The sequence below is a fragment of the Numenius arquata genome, chromosome 7, assembly GCF_964106895.1.
Source record: "Numenius arquata chromosome 7, bNumArq3.hap1.1, whole genome shotgun sequence".
NCBI classification, from domain to species: Eukaryota; Metazoa; Chordata; class Aves; order Charadriiformes; family Scolopacidae; genus Numenius; species Numenius arquata.
This window is the reverse complement of record NC_133582.1, coordinates 1766551-1786076: the sequence shown is the minus strand read 5'-3', so window position 1 is coordinate 1786076 and position 19526 is coordinate 1766551. Positions and strand designations below refer to the sequence as shown.

Sequence of the window (19526 nt, the reverse complement as noted above, 5' to 3'; positions counted from 1 at the left end):
AGCAAATCAACATTTAAAAAATACCTCTTACACGAACTGTTTAAGTAAGCCCTAAGTACAAGGCTGGAGATGTCACCGCTGCAGAACTGCCCTGTCGCCCCCTCCAGGTAGTTTCTGTACACGGGAGTCCAAGGAACTGGCAGGTCAGAAAAGGAAAACTAAACTCTACACAGCTTACCCATATTGCATCATTTCCTTCACTTCCCAGGATTCACAAGCACTACACTAACTCAAATTTATTATTTCTGTATTTTTTCAAGGATGGTACTTCTGATGCAGAAATGTGAGACTGATGGAGATAGAGCACTTTCTACTGTGAGTGGTAAGTCAGGGAAGCAGAGACTCCGTTCACTCAGGACACCTGCAGCTACATCACCTTAGATAGTAATTAGCTTTAACACACAATCTTGTCTTCCACTAAGTATCTCCTGACTTATCTTAAGGTAACGAGTACTGACAGAAATCTTCTCTTATAAATAGAAGTAAGGTACCTTTACATTCCATTCTGATACGTTTAAGAGATCAGAATACTAATTCCCACATGTCAGCCACAGGCCTATTACATAATACAATACACTAAAATCATTTATGCTTTCAATTATTTTTTTTAAACAACATGGCAAACAGTCATACTTCTAGAGCATGTATTTCTAAAACTGCCCCGTTCTTCAAAAATAACAAATTCTGCTATTATTAAGTAGAATTCCAGAGGCGGCACAAAACTCTATTGTTATTTTAAATTCCATAGCATGCAGCAGAAACCCATGGAAAGAAAATGTAACCCTGCAATGGATTTTGCACAGCTCAAAGTGCAGAACCACAAAATAATGCTGAAATTGCAGTGAGCCGGTAGGTACAGCAGAGCCTTATCACAGAACTGACATTCACAATGAGCAACTTCCTCCTCAGGAACTTGCTTTCCCTTGTCTTCTCCTTTCCTCTGGTCCGCACACTGACAAAGGAGTCTCTTGCCTCCTCCTGTTTCTTGTCTGAACGGGAAAAGATACGTTTTCCTTCCTCCATTCCACCTTCTCCCCCTCTCCTCCATCCCTCAGCTACTTGTAAGGAACAGGGAAGAATTTTCTCCAATTTCTAAGCTACTTGGTAAGGCTGCAACAAAACCCCTTGCTTGGTCTTCATACTGATTTCTTCAGCAATGTTCCTAGTGATCCACAGTCTGAGGTCTAGGGGAAAGCGCTCTCATGGGCTACAATTATCCCATGGACAATTCCATGTAGTCCCCAAACATTAACCAGAACAAATAAACTCCAATTAAAATATGTGTAATTTGCCCATAGTTGACAGCAATTAAGGGAGAGAGAGCAGGTGAGGCGATACCCATCAGCTACTGCCATCCAATACGGTTACTGCTTCACAAAGGCCTGGATGAAATAATTCTACCTGAGGAAAAGGAAAGAATATAAGCAGCACACTTGTAATTTGAGAAAAGTTGAAGTTCCAAAAACTGCAGAAATATTTTTTTTTTTTTTAAAAAAACACAAATGTTTTTCCAACAGAGGCTTCAGTACTACCACCCAAAAAAAATTGTGCTTTGGTAGAAAAAGTACTCCAAAAGAAGCTGGAGGACCTGGAACCATTGTTAAATTTTTCACACTGTGAAATCATTTACTGTGTGATGATGGAGACCTCTCCCAAAGCCTTCTTGGAAAGCGAGAAACCGAGTAAGAGAGTAGTATACTGCATCTACAGTACCGGATGTTGAATATTAACACTATTTTTTCCCTGTAAACACACTTTACATGGATGGCAAAAACACCAGCCGACAAGGTGACCATTATGCCCTTTAGGGGGGACCAACAAGGACAGATAACCGTAGTTATGGCTGCCAAGCCCCCCTGGCAGTCCACTGCACGGTAGGATTTAATAAAATTCACAGAGATAGCATTTAGCATCACCCTCCTACTGTTCCTTGGCTCCATTGTGCCCAGCAGAACAAAGCCTTTGTTATACTCCCAGCACAGTGATTTCAGCTGAGCTATTCATTCACTGTGACCTATTAGGACTCACATGATCTACTTGCACACAAAAGGTCCCTAAGAAAGAGAGAGAGAAACGAGTAGCTCTTCGGGTTGCTGGAACAAAATAAAACAATGGACTTGTCAAAACTCTAATATTGATAGCAATCAAATAGTTTCTAAACTACGCTACCATAGAAAAACCTGGTGGCTATTTAATAAAAAAACAGTCCAATCCACTTTCCTTGTACATGCAGTAAAGCCACACGAGAAGAAGATATTAATGTATTTATTGGCCCGTGTTTGCTTTCAGCTGCACAAGTTTAGAAAAGGCTAGAGAAAGAGGCTTAATGCATTAATCCTTTGAGATGGTGGAAGGAGTCCTCTGAATTCATTTTTGCCATCCACAAAATAAAACACTGGGGAAAAAAAATCAGATCTGCTGGCACAAAAACATAGCTCCTTGTGTTTGCAGACTTATAAACAGTACGCTGCTAGCAACGCCCCAGGCTTATCAGGACAAATATGCTCAACAGAAAATCTTTACAGTCTTAATCCAAAGTGAATTTGAAGCTGTAACAAAAATTGTATTTGCTCTTAAGAAACCTTCCTTGGCAGGGTGACTTGAGATGCGATGAAAGGGAAGCAGTACATTATGATACACCTTTGCGTTAGTGCTTGAGACGTCTCACCAAACATTCTCAAAAGGAAACTACACAGGCACACTTTATCTCTACGTTATGTGTACAACAGCCAAAACTAATCTGTGCCCAGAGCTGAGTCAACAGCTCACCGAGAGCATTTCCAGGGGGGTGCCACCCCAATCTGACATGGATGTGATTTCTTCAAACCCCTTCTGCTTCTATTTAACCCTTTCACCAGTACAGGAAAGTAAGGGGATTTTCAAAAACCAGCCTGATAACACTGAACTGAGAAAGCAGAAAATCTCGGTAACGAGATTAGCATACAAAATTATTTTCACAAATTGAAGGTGTGATCAAAAAACCCACAAGATAGATTTCAGTACTGGAGAAGCGGGTGGTGGTGGTATACTTTGGGAGAATTCAAAAATTCACATGCAAAATAGAGAATAACCAGGTAAGCAGTGAGTCAAGAGAGAAAGACAAGCAGTTGCAGTGGATCACGAGCTGAATTGAGTCAAAAATGTTACTAACTTCCAAAACCTGCAATTCTCATACTGCCATGCATTAACGGGAGTACCATCTGTACTGTATCATATAGAATTTTCTACTCTAATGTTATCCATAATACTGATAAAGGTTTTCCTGGATGAATGCATCAAAGATCTTGCTGTCAACTTGGATATGGTCTGGAAGAGAACAAAAAGTCAAACTTGGAAAATACTGACCACTGGAGGCACTCTGTCCTGCAAGACACACGTCTTCCTACTCCTAAAGGTTGTTATAAAAAGTATTTGTAACTTTCCATATCAGCTGATAAGGCAGGAAGATAACAGTGACTAAGAGCCCCCAATTTCCAATAACTAGGGGCGAGAGGAGGAATTTATAGTAACTTTCCAGAAATGCACGACTGACAATATTATGAAGAGATGTAGATCTTGAGCTTCTACCTGAAGACAGAATAACCCCTCCCCAATCATTACCATTTGTCACTGCTTTATAACTTTTTCCACAGTAGTCACTATGAAGTTCTAACTCTTGAACATCCCTTCTTTCAAAGTACAGAAATAAGCAGATCACCAAGAAGACTACTTGTCTGTTCTATAGAGAAATATCCCTCAAAGCTCAGCTACTTGGTAGTAACGTATTACTGGGACAGCAGCTCGTACCCATGCTAAACTTAAGACTTCTGAATATGAATTAATTCAGGAGAGCTTCTGCGGTCCCCTAAAAAACCCCATGATGTTCAAACAGCACAGACTGACACTGATGGTTCATTACGCTCAAATTTTAGCCAGGATGATTGGTTTCGCCCTGGAGATTAGGAAGCAGGCGCTGAACAGTGTTTCCACTACAGCTATTCTCTTTTAATTTATCGTTATTGGGTAGAATTAGGTGGAGCTCAAGATTGCTTCTCTTGCACAGAATGAGCTCTCGACCAGTGGAAACCTTCATTACTCAAATCCATTACATCCCTTGAGGACTAAAAAAGCCAATGCTCTCAAGTGCTCAAAGATCAACTTTTCACCTCAGAAGTCTGAAATAACCTAAGCGTGCTGTAACTAACAGCTGCCACCCTCGCTGGCCACAGTGACACACCAAGGTTAAACCAACCAGCTGCTACTTTGTTCCAGCCCACAAGTTTATGAAATGTTTACAAATACTTCATACTGAAAGACATAAATATAAATAAAAGTAATACATTTCAAAAGACACAAAATGCGCAAGGAACTTACATAAACCACATCAATACAGATAATTAATTATGGCCTTCCTGTATTAAACTTCTGGTGTAATATGCATAAAGTTGTATTTCTGATTCACCAGAACAATCTGATTGTTTCCGTAAGCCAGTAAGAAGCACCCTTCCAATCAGCGAAGTGAATATTAATTAGCTTCCTAATTAAAAGATTGATATATTCAGCTAAACGTTGAGAATTACTTTTAACGTGCTCAAAATTGTTTAGCCCAAGTTCCCTTTTTGATGCGGTGCTTTCTCTAACTCCAGGAAATAAACAACATAGAAAAGCAAACGTTAAAACACACAATTCACCAGCGTCCCTGCAGGCTGGTGTGCTCCAAGGGTCAATCTCAACACCAGAGAATTTATGGTGGAAGCCAGAGAGTTTTTGTAAGCAACAGGCAACTGTAGCGAAATAATTTTCGTAAAACTCAGTTTCACAAGAGTTGTAACTTCTAGACTATTGAAATGTTATCATTAGTGCCATGTTCAAACATGTTCTCGGCAATTATTCCTTCTCCATGTGTGTACAGAAAAGAAATCACTATGCTATTTCTGTGCCCAGGAAATCACCTTGACCATAGCCTCTTGTCAAAATGTAAGCTAATGAAAAAAAAAAGGGATAATCACTGTTTTTTTTAAGTTCACTATTTACTTCAACGGTGATGTGTTCTTAATAGCTACAGAATAAAATCCAAACCTTTCTCTGAAATTTATCCTGTTATTTTTTATGTTTCTCTGACACAGCAGTAACTTTGCAGTCAAGGTTAAATGTTTGTTCACCAGCAAGAAGCAGCGCATTCCTGGATTACCACTTGTGGTGGTATTTTTAAAGCTGAAACTTGATTTCAGAAAAATTAGGTGTGGTAAACACAGGGACGCTGATCACCCAGGCACTGAGAAGGGCAATCTGCTACTCTTCTCATTAGAGCATCCCAAGCCTAATATCCCAGGGCAGCAGTTATGGGAGCACTGTGCAGCCCCCGTGACAAGGAAGATGCATCCAAGTACCTTCCGAAAGACTTAGGCACAGTATTAATTAACATTCCTTGATACACTGTACCTGTTAAATCCATTAGCATCTCTAATTTTCTGTGTAGGTTATGGATTTAACAGGCTGGCTGCTTTACTTTCTTTGGCCACACAGTGTACTCAGTGACATTTGAGAGGTTTTATAAAATGTGATAGTGACTTACTCAAAGCTGTTCCTTTCCTGAAAAAAAAAAAAGGGCCGTTTTATTGAGACATTGTACAACTGCCTCTCTTCAAAAAAAAAAAACAAAAAGTTTAAAAAACTCCAGTGATTTAACAAGAATGAAACAAGCAAGCCTGAGCATCTAAAAAAGTGCATTTGGATCAACTGGTTTAAAGAAAAAAACAAAACAAAACAAAGCTGTGTTAAAAATTTGTCATCTCAAAATTAATGCTTGCATGATGGAAAAGCACAGCACTTTGTTTTTGTTTTGAAGGGACCAGCAGCGTAAACCTGCTGGTCTTCTGGACACTGACTACTGAGAAAATTAGAGATGCTAATAGATTTAACAGATACACTGTATCGAGGAATGTTAATTAATACCGTGCCTAAGTATTTCAGAAGGTAGTGGGATGCGTCCTTCTTGCCATGGGGGCTGCACAGTGCTCCCACGGTTGCTCCTTGAGTCACTATTTTAAATATCTGCAATAAAACGGTCAAGCAGGAGTTTGAGGCCATTTCCCCCCTTTTCCCTGTGAGTAACAAAACGGACAGAGCCAGCGTGAGGCGGCAGATCCCAAAGGGCCCGGGGCTGGGGACACGGGTTACCCTAGACGGGCCAGGCCTGGAGAGGTGGTTGGGGGACAGAGGTTACCCTAGACGGGCCGGGACTGGAGAGGTGGTTGGGGGACAGAGGTTACCCTAGACGGGCCGGGACTGGGCTGGGGTCGCGGGACATGGGTTACCCTAGACGGGCCGGGCATGGGGAGTTGGTTGGGGGACACGGGTTACCTCAGACGGGCCGGGACTGGGGGGGCGGTTGGGGGACACGGGTTACCCTAGACGGGCCGGACCGGGCTCGGCGGCTGCCAACCCTCTACCTCACCCTCACCGTCAACACACCGGGGGGCAGCCTCGGGCAGTCGGTGCCAACAGCGTAACGACAAGGTGTTTTATGTGCGCGCGTGGTGCCCGTGTGTCCCCCCTCGCCCCGCCCCGCGGCCGTGTGCCCTGCCCGTATCCCCGCCGCCCCCCCGCCCCGGGCCGGACTCACTTGATGACCGTTCCTTTGGCGCCCCCCGCCGTGGTGAGCATGACGCGGCTGGTCAGGCTGCCCCGCAGGTCCTCCTCCTCCAGCCCCAGCAGCGCCGCGCAGCGCTCCAGCGACGGCTGGCTCCGCGGCCGCAGCGCGCAGCCCCCTGCCGGGCACAGGCAGACACAGGCCGCCGCGTTAACCCCGCCGGAGGGGCACGCACAGGCACGCGCACAGGCACACGCACAGGCACACGCACAGGCACAGACACGCACAGGCACACGCACAGGCACAGACACGCACACGCAGGCACACGCACAGGCACACGCACAGGCACGCACAGACACAGGTACAGGCACGCACACAGACACACAGGCACACGCACAGGCACACGCACACGCAGGCACACGCACAGGCACAGGCACACGCACACGCAGGCACACGCACAGGCACACGCACAGGCACACGCATGCACAGACACAGGTACAGGCACGCAAACAGACACACAGGCACACGCACAGGCACGCACACGCAGGCACAGACACAGGCACAGGCACGCACACAGGCACGCACACAGGCGCACAGGCACACGCACGCAGATGCACAGGCACACGCACACAGGCACACGCACACAGGCACACGCACAGGCACAGACACGCACACGCATGCGCAGACGCACAGGCACACGCACACAGACACACAGGCACACGCACACAGACGCACACAGGCACGCACACAGGCGCACAGGCACACGCACGCAGACGCACAGGCACACGCGCACAGGCACACGCACAGGCACACGCACACGCAGGCACAGACACAGGCACAGGCACGCATACAGGCACACGCACAGGCACAGGCACACGCACAGGCACACGCACAGGCACGCACACGCAGGCACAGACACAGGCACAGGCACGCATACAGGCGCACGCAGACGCACAGGCACACGCACACAGGCACATGCACAGGCACACGCACACAGGCACACGCACACAGGCACACGCACAGGCACAGACACAGGCACACGCATGCACAGACGCACAGGCACACGCACGCACAGACGCACAGGCACACGCACACAGACGCACAGGCACGCACAGGCAGGCACACGCAGGCACACGCAGGCACACGCACAGGCACAGGCACGCACACAGGCACGCACACAGGCGCACAGGCACACGCACGCAGACGCACAGGCACACGCACACAGGCACACGCACACAGGCACACGCACACAGGCACACGCATGCACAGACGCACAGGCACACGCATGCACAGACGCACAGGCACACGCACAGGCACACGCACACAGACGCACGCACACAGACGCACGCACACAGACGCACGCACACAGACACGCACGCAGGCATATGCACAGGCGCACGCACAGGCACACGCACACAGACACGCACAGACACGCACGGGCACAGATACGCACGCACACGCGCCCCGCCGGCCTCTCGGTTTCAAAGCGTTCCCTTCCGACGGCAAGGGAACGGCTTGCCAGCCGGGCATTTTTAATGGGAAATACTAAGGAGAAGTAAAATAAAATATTGCAAACATTCCAAACCCGCCTGGGCACGTTCCCGTGCAGCCTGCTCTGGCAGGGGCTTGGACTGGATGATCTCCGGAGGTCCCTGCCAACCCCATATCATTCTGGGATTCTGTGACTTTTAAAAATCGTTATTAAAATACAAAAAAACCCCAAAACCCAAAAGTCTCTTTATATCAAACTTTGCACTGAACAATTTCTTGAGGAATTTCTCAGAATCATAGCATCGTCTAGGTTGGAAGGGACCTTCAAGATGATCTAGTCCAATCATCAACCTAACTCTGAAAAAAAAAAAAAAAACGAAAGAAAACCATACCAAAAAAGCCCCCACATCACTAACCCGTGTCTCTAAGCTCTACATCAACCCGTCTTTTAAATCCCTCCGGGGATGGTGCCTCAACCACTTCCCTGGGCAGCCCATTCCAAGGCTTAAGAACCCTTTCAGCGTGAAAATTTTTCCTAATATCCAATCTAAACCTCCCCTGGTGCAACTTGAGGCCGTTTCCTCTTCTCCCCGTCATCAGCTGTGACTTGGGAGAAGAGACCGATCTCCACTTCTCTACAAGAGAGCCTGTGGAGAGCCTGTTTGCTTTCGGGGCACGAAAAGAAGTACAACCTTAAAACAAACAGGTGAACGACTTCAAAATGGGGTGAATTAAGACTGAATTGCCCTTGAACACCAGGCAGATTTCTGAAGCAATAATTCACACGGAAAGGAATCATCTATAATCAAGAGACACTTTTCAGTATTTTTACAGAAAACCATTTCTGTTTCATCTAACCTGAAGTGCTCCCAGCTTCCTCAAAATCAATATTTCCAAGGTGAAGGACACCAGCCACTACTCTAAAAAGATCCAGTTTCTCATCATCATCCAGCCCAATCTTCTTCATGGCCGTGCACATTCTGTTAAAATCTCCATGGTCATCCAAGAGCGGATCCTTCAGGGAACCTGCTTTGAGATACTGTAAAACAAGAGAAACCAAAAATTCAGTAAGGGATTTTGAAGTAAATGTAAGCAATTATTTGCAGTCAAGAATACACTGTAACAAAAAGCATAAAAAAGGCATGCAAAACCTAAACTAAATAGAAAATCAGAGCTCTTCACACTGTACAGGCTTTGCACGAACTCTGGGTTTTTTTTAATTTGTTGATACTTCGAAGCATGATGTTCAAACTTCAAAGCAAACGTCAAACTACGTTCAGACAGCAGAAGTTGGGGGGGGGGGGGTTGACAGCGAAGGGCAGGGGAACGCAGAGTACGAGCGGTGGAAAGGCAGAGTTTGGCTAAGGAGGGTATGGAAGCAGTTACACCGAGGGGTGCTTCAGCCCCTCGCAGCTGGAAGAGCAGTGACAGAAGGATGACAGAAAGTTTCACGGGAAAGGAGAACAGGAGAAACCAGAACTGGAGGAGTTATCCCTATCGCAGACAGAGTTATTGAGAGAAATACACTGGTGAGCGTTCACTGGTGATCAAGAAACAGTTTGCAGTGTTCTTTCTGTGTTTTTAAAATACCTATTTAACTTTTTGCTGATTTTCCTAGGGGTGTTGGTCAACAGCCGGCTGAATACAGGCCAGCAGCGTGCCCAGGTGGCCAAGGTGGCCACCAGCATCCTGGCCTGTGTCAGGAACAGTGCGGCCAGCAGGACTGGGGCAGTGACCAACCCCCTGGACTGGGCACTGGTGAGGCCCCACCTCGAGGGCTGTGTCCAGTTTTGGGTCCCTCACCACAAAAAAGACTTTGAGGGGCTGGAGCGTGTCCAGAGAAGGGCAACGGAGCTGGTGAGGGGTCTGGAGCACAAGTCTTGTGAGGAGCGGCTGAGGGAGCTGGGGGTGTTCAGCCTGGAGAAAAGGAGGCTGAGGGGAGACCTTCTCGCTCTCTCCAACTCCCTGAAAGGAGGGGGTAGCCAGGGGGGGTCAGTCTCTTCTCCCAAGAAACAGGCGATGGGACAAGAGGAAATGGCCTCAAGTTGCGCCAGGGGAGGTTCAGATTGGATATTAGGAAAAATTTTTACACTGAAAGGGTTATTAAGCCTTGGAATGGGCTGCCCAGGGAAGTGGTGGAGTCACCATCCCTGGAGGGATTTAAAAGACGGGTTGACGTAGAGCTTAGAGATATGGGTTAGTGATGGTTTTTGTCAGTGTTGGGTTGATGGTTGGACTTGATGATCTGAAAGGTCCCTTCCAACCTGGGCAATTCTATGATTCTATAAATACATCAAAGGCCATTTTAATTATTAACAGTTTTAAATAGTAGACAGTAACACATCTGCATGCAATCAAGAGACTAAGTGAACATGCACAGACCAATCTAAGGTTTTACAATTACTTTAAAATGTTTTCAACTAAAAATGATAATTAACTTTAAATAGAAGCCTTGTTAATGTCAAATAAGCGAACATCATCTTTATCAAAACACCACATGCATCTGAAAAATTCACTTCACACAACATTTAGACACCTCAAAAAAATTAAACTCCATCTTAATTATGTAAAATGATCACCTCATCTTCCTGATAAGGAAAACACAAAAATAATTTAAGTATTAATTTGACTATTCAAGCTACTTCTATTAAAATAAACAATCTTAATATTTTTCATAAAACGACAGAGTAAATATGAAATTTCTGATTAAAAAACCTGAACCATGCAATATATTTCCTCCTCTTTAAATGGTTAGACTAAGTTTTAATATCACTGAAACGTGATCATTTATTGCTCCTGCAAATTGACATGGCTGCAAGATACAGGGATTATGGCATCACGTGTTCCAGTATTTAAAGTCCAATACATATTTCAGAATTATTCTTTCTGGTTTAGTTTAAACACTTCTTTCAAATTAAGTCCTTTAGAGGACAGGAGTTATGACAGAACACCTGCCTGTAAATCACGTCAGTAACAGAAGATTGAATTGGTTCATCTTCCAATAGTAAAAGTAAACGTTGATTCTTTTACATAAATTACCAACTTCACTACAAATCTTAATTTAAGGCAAATTAGGTAAACTGAGACAAAATCTCCCAGCCATCTCTTAGCCTATATGCTTGATGAGAATTAAATATCTACCAGCTTTCTGCCTGACAGTAACATCAAACCAGCACGTCTGTACCTTGCTCTCCCCTGTCCCCGATTACAGCAAATGGCCTATATTGAAGCAAAATAAACTGGTGTTACGTGCTCAGTGTTCCAACGTGGAAACACTACAGATCCGGGAGCAGACTTCACAAGGGAAATATCTGCACTCTCTTTCACAGCGAGGCACGAGCTACCTACACGCTCAAGCCCAAGGTCTCGAAGGTCAAAGAGACAGGACGGTCACTGGGGGAGAGAAGCTCTTGAGTGAACTTCTCTTTGTGTTAATTATTCCCCATGTATATGCAGCCTGCCCTGCTACCGAATCCCAAGTATGGATTTGATTAAGATTTGCAGTATCTTCCAGCTATACAACTGAAAAAATCATCCTTTAGGTATGAATAGATGAAATCTGTACTAGAGAGCAGAGTAGAAGTTTAATGAAGTCTTTAAACGACTTCCAGTTTCACATATACTCTTAATTCAGATTAAATTCTTTAGTGTCCTCCAAGCTCAAAGGCTTAAATGCTACCAATTCTGGTAATTCCAGTTTTTAAAAAAATGTAAACAGAGATGGAGCAAGAGGAAAGAAACGTTTTGAAGTTTCACCCTTTCTCCCAGGAAATGCCACACTCTGCCATCAGTAACGGTTCACAGCGAAGGGACAACAAAACCTATTAAAGAATGCAGTGTACTGAGGAGGGGGATACACTCGTCCGGGAAGCCAAGCTGCACTACTGGCTTACAACACTTCAAAAATCCAGACAGTAAAACTGGATCTGGAAAAAACCACTGCTTCTGACCGATCCCTAGCAGGAGTAAGATTTATATATGAATATATAAATATATATGAATATACCAGCTTTGACACTACCCATTTAGGCCTATAAAGATGTGTAAAATGAACATTTCATTCCACACTGTAACACTGTAATCATCATTATCAACTCTCTCTGCATCGGTTAATAATATAAACTACCTGAAGATAAAAACGTACCTCAGGACTCTTGCGATTCTGCAAAATCTGCTTGTCTGTGTCTTTGTTAGCAAAGTATCTGGTACAGCCTCGATTTAAATACTGTAACAATAAAAAAGCAGAAATGCATACTTAAGACAGAAGTAAGGAAAACTTATGCTTTTATTTAAGGCTTTCTCTACATAGCTTGATTTATTCGTATGATACCAACAACGTGCTAGGTATTCAGAACTCATTCCTTGAAAACGTATTTATTTACACATAATAAATTACAGAAGTGCAACAGCAACAAACTTCTACTGAAAACATCTCCATTTTGACAACTAAAATACTTATTGTCACAGTGGGATATTCACTGTCACATCCCACAATCTTTTCTTAACGTTTGACTCTACCGAGCCTATTAATGCAGTCTGGGGCTGCAGAAAAGAAAATCAAAAATTCAGAACCAAGAAGCTGTAGAGAATATTTTTAAAAATTCAACAATAATCTTTATGTTTTCAGCAATATACAGGGTTTATATAGTAAATATAGTTTTCTCACCATGGGTGAGAAGGGTGGGATCAAAGAATTTGTAGTACTATGTCCAGTGTAGCTTTATGGTCATTTTTTCCCTCCCCAGCGATATATTTCTATAGGTAGTAAGAGACGCAGCATAATTAAGCTTGAAGAGTATTAAAAGCTTATAACACGGTACAAGCAGAAGCTTAATTCAGAATCTGGCTCCTTATATCCATCTCACATTGTACAGTCGGGGGAACAGACCAAGCACTCACACAATGACTGACACTCCCAGCAAAATGGGATTGCAGGCTTTTCCCTTCGGAGTTGTTCAGCCCAAAGTAAGAACGTCGTCCAAAAGCTTGGACAGAGCCCTTTGTCTAAGGGAAGTGAACTGATTCTTTGCTCCGGCCCCAGAACAAAGAAGATGTTTTCAACTAGGTGAACACAGATAATTCTACACTTTGATTACAATTTATATACAGAAGTCTAAAAAAAAATAAAATATTCTTCAAAGCATTTCTAACAGCGGGAGAAAACCAGGGGAAGAATTTAATTGTAAAACAAAGTGACAAGAAACATTGTTCAAAGTTAGCTTGGTGTTTAACAAAATATTGAAAAGTTTTCTTTATGCAAAGCATGGCATATTTTAAACACAACAATATATCCCTGTATTACAGTATTAGCGACATGAGTAACTTCACCTTACTAGGAAAATGGGTGATGACAGTGTAAGACGTGAACAGGCTTAGAAGGACCTTGAGAGGGATGGCAAAAGCTTGCTCGGAAGAGAAAGAAGGGACAATCAGGAAACCAGTGAGAAACAGCCAGATAGGCAGAGCTGCAGTGGTTGGGTAAGAATTCAGGAATATTCATTGCTCAAGGAAAAAAAAAAAAATAAAAAAAAATCTGCAATAATCAAGACTGAACACACTGAGAAATTAAAAGAGAATTTAAAAATCAGGGAAATGGGGTTGCACTCAGGCAAACGGAAAACAAAACAGAGAAAAAAAAGTTTGACTGACAAGAAAGGAAAGCAAAAGGAAGCATCATGTTATTTGCTGACCACTTCTGAAACAATTCAGGGAACACAGAGAAGAGAAGGAGAAAGAAGGAAAGCTGGAGAAAAAAAGTTTAAAGTTAAACTGAAGTGGTAAAACTGTTCTGTGGAAAAATGGGTGGAAAAGAATGCCAGAACATAATGGTAGGACAGAAAGCCAGCCTGTTTGTGGGATTGCTACTAGAAACATAACACAGAATCAGGGTCAATCAGGAGAAACCACATAATCTCAGAAAAGGGCAAAAACCCTAAAATTTAAGCGTGAGAAGAAGGGAAGGCAGTAAACAAATCAGAAGCCATAAGAACAGGCACGCTGGATTGAATTAAAAGGTCCATAGTATCTAAGAGGTTGTCTTCAACCATGACCTCTGCTTCACCCAAGGATTTTACTGTTCCTTTCCGATTTGGGATGGCTATTTACAAACATGGATGTACGCTCACTATTCCATTCTCCATTCCTTTCCTAACAACTCCTAAAATTCTACTCTGTTTTTTTCCCTGCCACTGAACGTTACCCTAACATTTCTAGAGAAGTATGCACAATGATTCAAGTCTCATTTGCCCGTTGTTTATTTAAAGTTCACTTTCATTCAGGTATAGTTATGAGTGTTACATTCAGCACTGATTTTATTTGCATTTTATTGGCTTCTCCATTACGTGAGTGACTGGACCAGTAACAGGTTATGGAAAGACAGCCAAAACTCAGCAAGTAGTCGTCAGGAAGGAACAAATTAGGTGAAGAAAAACCTTAAGAGGGAGGATCATGCTTAATGACTAGAATAAATCCTGGCAGGAAGAGCTGAGGGTGGTCTTTGGGTCAACAGGAGATAAAAGTGTGACCTTTCACAGAATCATAGAATCCCAGAGTGATATGGGGTTGGCAGGGACCTCTGGAGATCATCCAGTCCAACCCCCTGCCAGAGCAGGTCCACCCAGAGCAGGTCCCACAGGAACGTGTCCAGGCGGGTTTGGAATGTCTCCAGAGAAGGAGACTCCACCACCTCTCTGGGCAGCCTCTTCCAGGGCTCTGCCACCCTCACAGGAAAGAAGTTCCTCCTCATGTTGAGATGGAACTTCCCATGTTCCAGTTTGTGCCCATTCCCTCTTGTCCTGTCACTGGGCACCACTGAGAAAAGACTGGCCCCATCCTCCTGACACCCACCCTTTAAGTATTTATAGGCCTTGATCAGATCCCCCCTCAGTCTTCTCTTCTCCAGACTAAAAAGACCCAAGTCCCTCAGCCTCTCCTCATAAGAGAGAGGTTCTAGGTCCCTCATCATCTTTGTGGCGCTGACAGCTTCATCTTTCAGCTGAAAGGGACTGGCAGGTCCTTATCACGCAACCTGGAGTGACCAAGAATGACAGAGGAGTGGGATGAGAGGAACGGGAGAGGGTCCAAACCAGAGCAGTACAATATAGTGTGATAGGAACGGGGTGCAATGGAGTAGAAAAGACAAGTGATGTGAAAGCACAAGGACTGGGACAGAGAAGCACAACAACCTTGTCACCATGGTCTGATCCTTGGTGGGAAGCGTAAGGGAAGAATAATTTAAGAGAGAGAATCGTGGGACAACTCCTGTGTCTTCCTAAACACATGGCTGGAATAGGAAGAAATATATGCAGTTTTCAGGACCTAAAGGATGAGTTGCCCACAGAACAGTTAGATCCCAATCAAGACATTCCCACTTTACACCTCTAGAAGAGACCGTAACAACATTAGTAGCAGCTGGGTATGCAACAGGACACTTTTGGAAAAAGCAAAGATTTATCAATTTTAAAACATAGAGAAAAAGTACGGGACATCTTCCAATACGGAAAAATGGTGGGCAGCTTTATTTCAGGATCAAATAGATTTAACAAAAAATATTCTGTTTTTTGTAACAGAAAAGAGTCTGTCAAAGATAATAAATAGAGATTTTAATAAGACCTATATGAAAAATCCACGAATGGCAATCTGAGGTTTACAGACACTGTCTCTGATACTCACCCTGAAGTTGTCAGGAGAGCTTAGATAGAGCTTTTCCCTAATGTCTTCTGGAGCACCAGCACAAAGCCTGTAAAAGATATGATAATTCCTCTCTTCTTTGCCTTGCACACAGATCCTAGATTTCTCCAGAAGGTAATGGGATACAAATCCACCGACCACCGAGTTCTAGGAGGAAGAAACATTTTTCTGATCATCTGAATATTTTTTAGATTATTTGAGATTCACAAGTTTTCAATTTATAACTGTCTGATCATGGCTTGCTCAACAGACACTGCTCCAAAGAAGATTAAAGTGTATCTATACCTAATACATATTAAGCTTAGACTTCCAGTCTAGCATTTATATTTTATGATAAAAAAATCATAACATGTAACAAAATTCCAGTACCTTTTCATTGAAGTGAATTTCAACAAATTTCCCAAAACGACTGCTGTTGTTGTTGCGAACAGTCTTTGCATTTCCAAAGGCTTCTAACAGGGGATTTGCTGTTTAAAAAATTAAAATTGAAATTTGTAAAGTGTTAAAATTTGATCAATAAACTACCAAAGAGAGAAGAAATACGTACGAATTATTCAGTGAACTTATTTGGAATAAGGACAAATATTACCTATTGGGAATAATCAATTTTGCAAACTGTACTGGATATATTTTGGTGGAACTTACAATGAAGTACTGAAACACCACATAACACTGCAAATGATTTGAATCAATACTGTAAGAAATTCAGAGACAAGCACTGAAAATTATTCAGTCCTGTTCTTCTACAGCAAGTAGATAAATCACTGATACGCAAACTACACGAGACAACACACAATTTGGCACTTCCCGATGAGTTGTTATTCATAAAATCCAAACTACCCGTTTATCCCACAAACAAAAGTGCCACTTAAATGTCACACGTGCAACATGTTAGATTGATTAGGGAATAAAAAAAAAAACGTGTTAGAAGAGTGTGTTGATTTCAAAACCAATTTTAAAATGCCCTTTCAAATTACGTCAATTAAATGACTGAGTGATTTTGGTTTTTACTGCCTGCAGTTTTCAAGTGCCTTAAAGCGCAAACAGAAAGTGGCAGCAATGTAAAGTATATATCTATATATCTACACGTCATGCACAGTTGAAGCAGTTTGAGAATGCTCAGTAGTTATGAAACACCAGGCCTCTGAAAGACTGCATTTACTAGCTCTGAAGATGAAAGAAAACCGATTTACTGAACTGCGCTAACAATAAACCATTGACAAGATCTGCAAGATTTTTTTTAAAGCTTTTAGCTAAAAAAAATATGCCCTGGAAACTAAGCGAGCAGAAACTCAGATTTAAAACTCCAGTGACAAATCTGCTCCTACAAAAATGAAGGAATGAAGAATTAACTACAACTGTTGGATAAATTATGGTTGCTAATGCATCATGTATCAGGACAACATCAGCTTTAACCTTTTTGTTTTGGCTAGGCTTTCATTTTTTAGTACTTAAAGCTTATGAAATTGCAACTCTGACTTTCAAAACTGACTTCTTAAGAGATCTTTGATAGCTATTCAGATATTTTACACAATATTAACAGTTCTGAAGAAAAGCTTATGAGTACAAACAAATGGCAAGAGGTCTTTCAGAAAGGTTAAAGGTTCCTCGAGTAATACAAGTGCTGCAAGCGTGCTCATTAAAATTGTGCCTAAAAAACTGCAAAACTCATGCATGAGATGCTGGTTTAGTTAAAAAACCCAAACTTTTCTAATACCTACAAGTACCAACTGATTTTAAGGCATACTGCGTCAGGCATTATTCAGCTCTTGGCCATTTCCTGAGTTCCTGTAGCACACAGCGGATTTCCCTAAGGAACTGGTTTAAGCAAACCTACAGCAACAGGAGATTAAAGCCTGCAGGAGTTCTCTCAGGCAATCCGGTGGCTTGAATTTGAAAACAGAAAATTTAAAGCAAAAGGAAAAGTAAGCATTTTTGGTTTAAGAAACAGACAGAGTGTCATGAAATTCCGAAATAAATCTAACATGCTGTAGAAGACTAAAACTGACGTGAGGCATTATTAAGTTGGCTGAGGCTTGTTTGGTTTTGAGATATTTATGTTTTCTCAAAAAGTTGTTTTCTGTTCAATTAGGGAGCGCACGTGACGTTGAAGAGGCTCAACTGGGTGATCAACACAGTCTCTCCTGACCTGGTTTGGGAGCCTGCTATAAAGATAGACACACTGGAAGTGTTAATCCTAATTATGTGCTTTCTGGCAAAAAAGACAGAAAAATGACCCAGAAGAATAATTTAAAAGAACTTCCCTGCTTTATCTGACTTTGAGAACTTTATGGTGAGGAGGAGGAGTTACTCTTTCCTGGTACTAACGAGTAGTAATGAGAACATAATCTTGCCCTTGCACATTTCAGACAGCGTGAAACCCAATCTTTGCTACACGTGTGTGTGAAGTTCAACTCAAACTTACACTTAAAGGTTTTCCAGATCAAGGACTACATGGCCCTATCCTGAATAAAAATAAAGCGAATCACAAATAAAAAACATGTTTTCAGAATTTAGGATCAAAGTAAACTACTAGTAAATGATGCCCTGGGAAGCCTGACAGTATTTCCAGCGCAGCTTTTATTTAGTTACTGCTGACTGACATTTCAAATTTAACCAAAACCAAACAAAAAAACCCAAAACCCACCAAACAAACCATTGGAACCTTTAATTCAATTAAAGAAAATTCAATACCTTCTACAATTCTATCATCAATGTCTTGGCCAGAACCATAGGATTCTGTCAAATACCTGTAAAGCAAGATAAAAATATCAGTAAATATAAAAATATCATGGGTCAGGTTACCTCACTTCAACAAGATTTAGCGTGTCTGTGCACCACACTTATTAACCATTTACTGCAGGGAAAGCAGATTGATTACAAGTTCCTAATACCTATATCTTTTAAAATAAATGCAGTTTGACTCTTCTTTTTTATTAAAACAAAAATATTCTTGCAGACTTCAGATTTTTTTCAATATTTCAAGACAAGTTAGAGATTTCTTCTAGGAGTGCATATGGAAATCACACTTTTATACAAATCGAATGAAGCTATTACTCTACTATCTGTATTTTCTAATAATCTTAGTAAACACATAAGTTTTCATACGTATTTCCTCAATGAAGGACTGTTTCCATGCACACAGCTTCTGTGTTCAGAACTATCAGCGTTAATAAAAATCCCACCTGGAGATGGTGAGGTAGGAAATTGCAGGTGCATAATCAAGGTAAGATTTGATTTAGCAACAGAAGAAAGAAGTTGAAAATAAATCCACAGTGTACTTGCTCCAAAGTTGCAGCTTTTTTTTCTCCTCTTTTTTTCCCCTGTGCACAGGGTGTACTCTCTGGAAATTCAGTTCTCAAAAATAGTTCTCAAAAATGAGGCCTTCCAAAAAAAAAAAAAGGATTTAGGAGCACTAACCGTGCTGTATTGGTACCTTTTTCTTTCTGATCACACAAGGGAAAAAACCTTCCTGCTTTTAAAACTCAGGGATGTTTTGTACACGGGCTTTGTGGAGCTGGGTAGGGAATTAAAGATTTATACTGAGGAATGAGGACAAGATGGGGAAGGGAGTGTATTCACACTGCCTGTGATGCGCTTCCGGGGATGATATGGATGAATTTAATGGAGCAGTGCTTTCCCGTGTTCCAGAGTGATACCAAGCAGTTAAAGGATAAAGCAAGTATGGCCAAAAACATTAAAATCATGTAAGAGGAAGCAAGGCTGATATATATCAGCAACACGGCCACCATGTAGTCCAATGTACTTGATTTAG

General features: G+C 42.4%; 1 protein-coding gene across 6 annotated transcripts in view; it reads right to left on the bottom strand.

The window, feature by feature from the left end:
* MYO6 (myosin VI) overlaps positions 1–19526 on the bottom strand; it is a 74148-nt gene that overhangs the window by 34780 nt on the left and 19842 nt on the right. For 4 of the 6 annotated variants that reach the window (XM_074150976.1, XM_074150978.1, XM_074150979.1 and 1 more), the window contains exons 6-11: positions 18446–18501; positions 16121–16218; positions 15734–15898; positions 12207–12287; positions 8921–9101; positions 6605–6749 (exon numbers count right to left, since the gene is read on the bottom strand). In XM_074150976.1, coding sequence (XP_074007077.1) covers positions 6605–6749; positions 8921–9101; positions 12207–12287; positions 15734–15898; positions 16121–16218; positions 18446–18501 — 726 coding nt within the window. Of the gene's footprint in view, positions 1–6604; positions 6750–8920; positions 9102–10641; positions 10651–12206; positions 12288–15733; positions 15899–16120; positions 16219–18445; positions 18502–19526 lie in introns of all 6 variants that reach the window. The other 2 variants (XM_074150975.1, XM_074150980.1) reach the window with 2 other exon arrangements.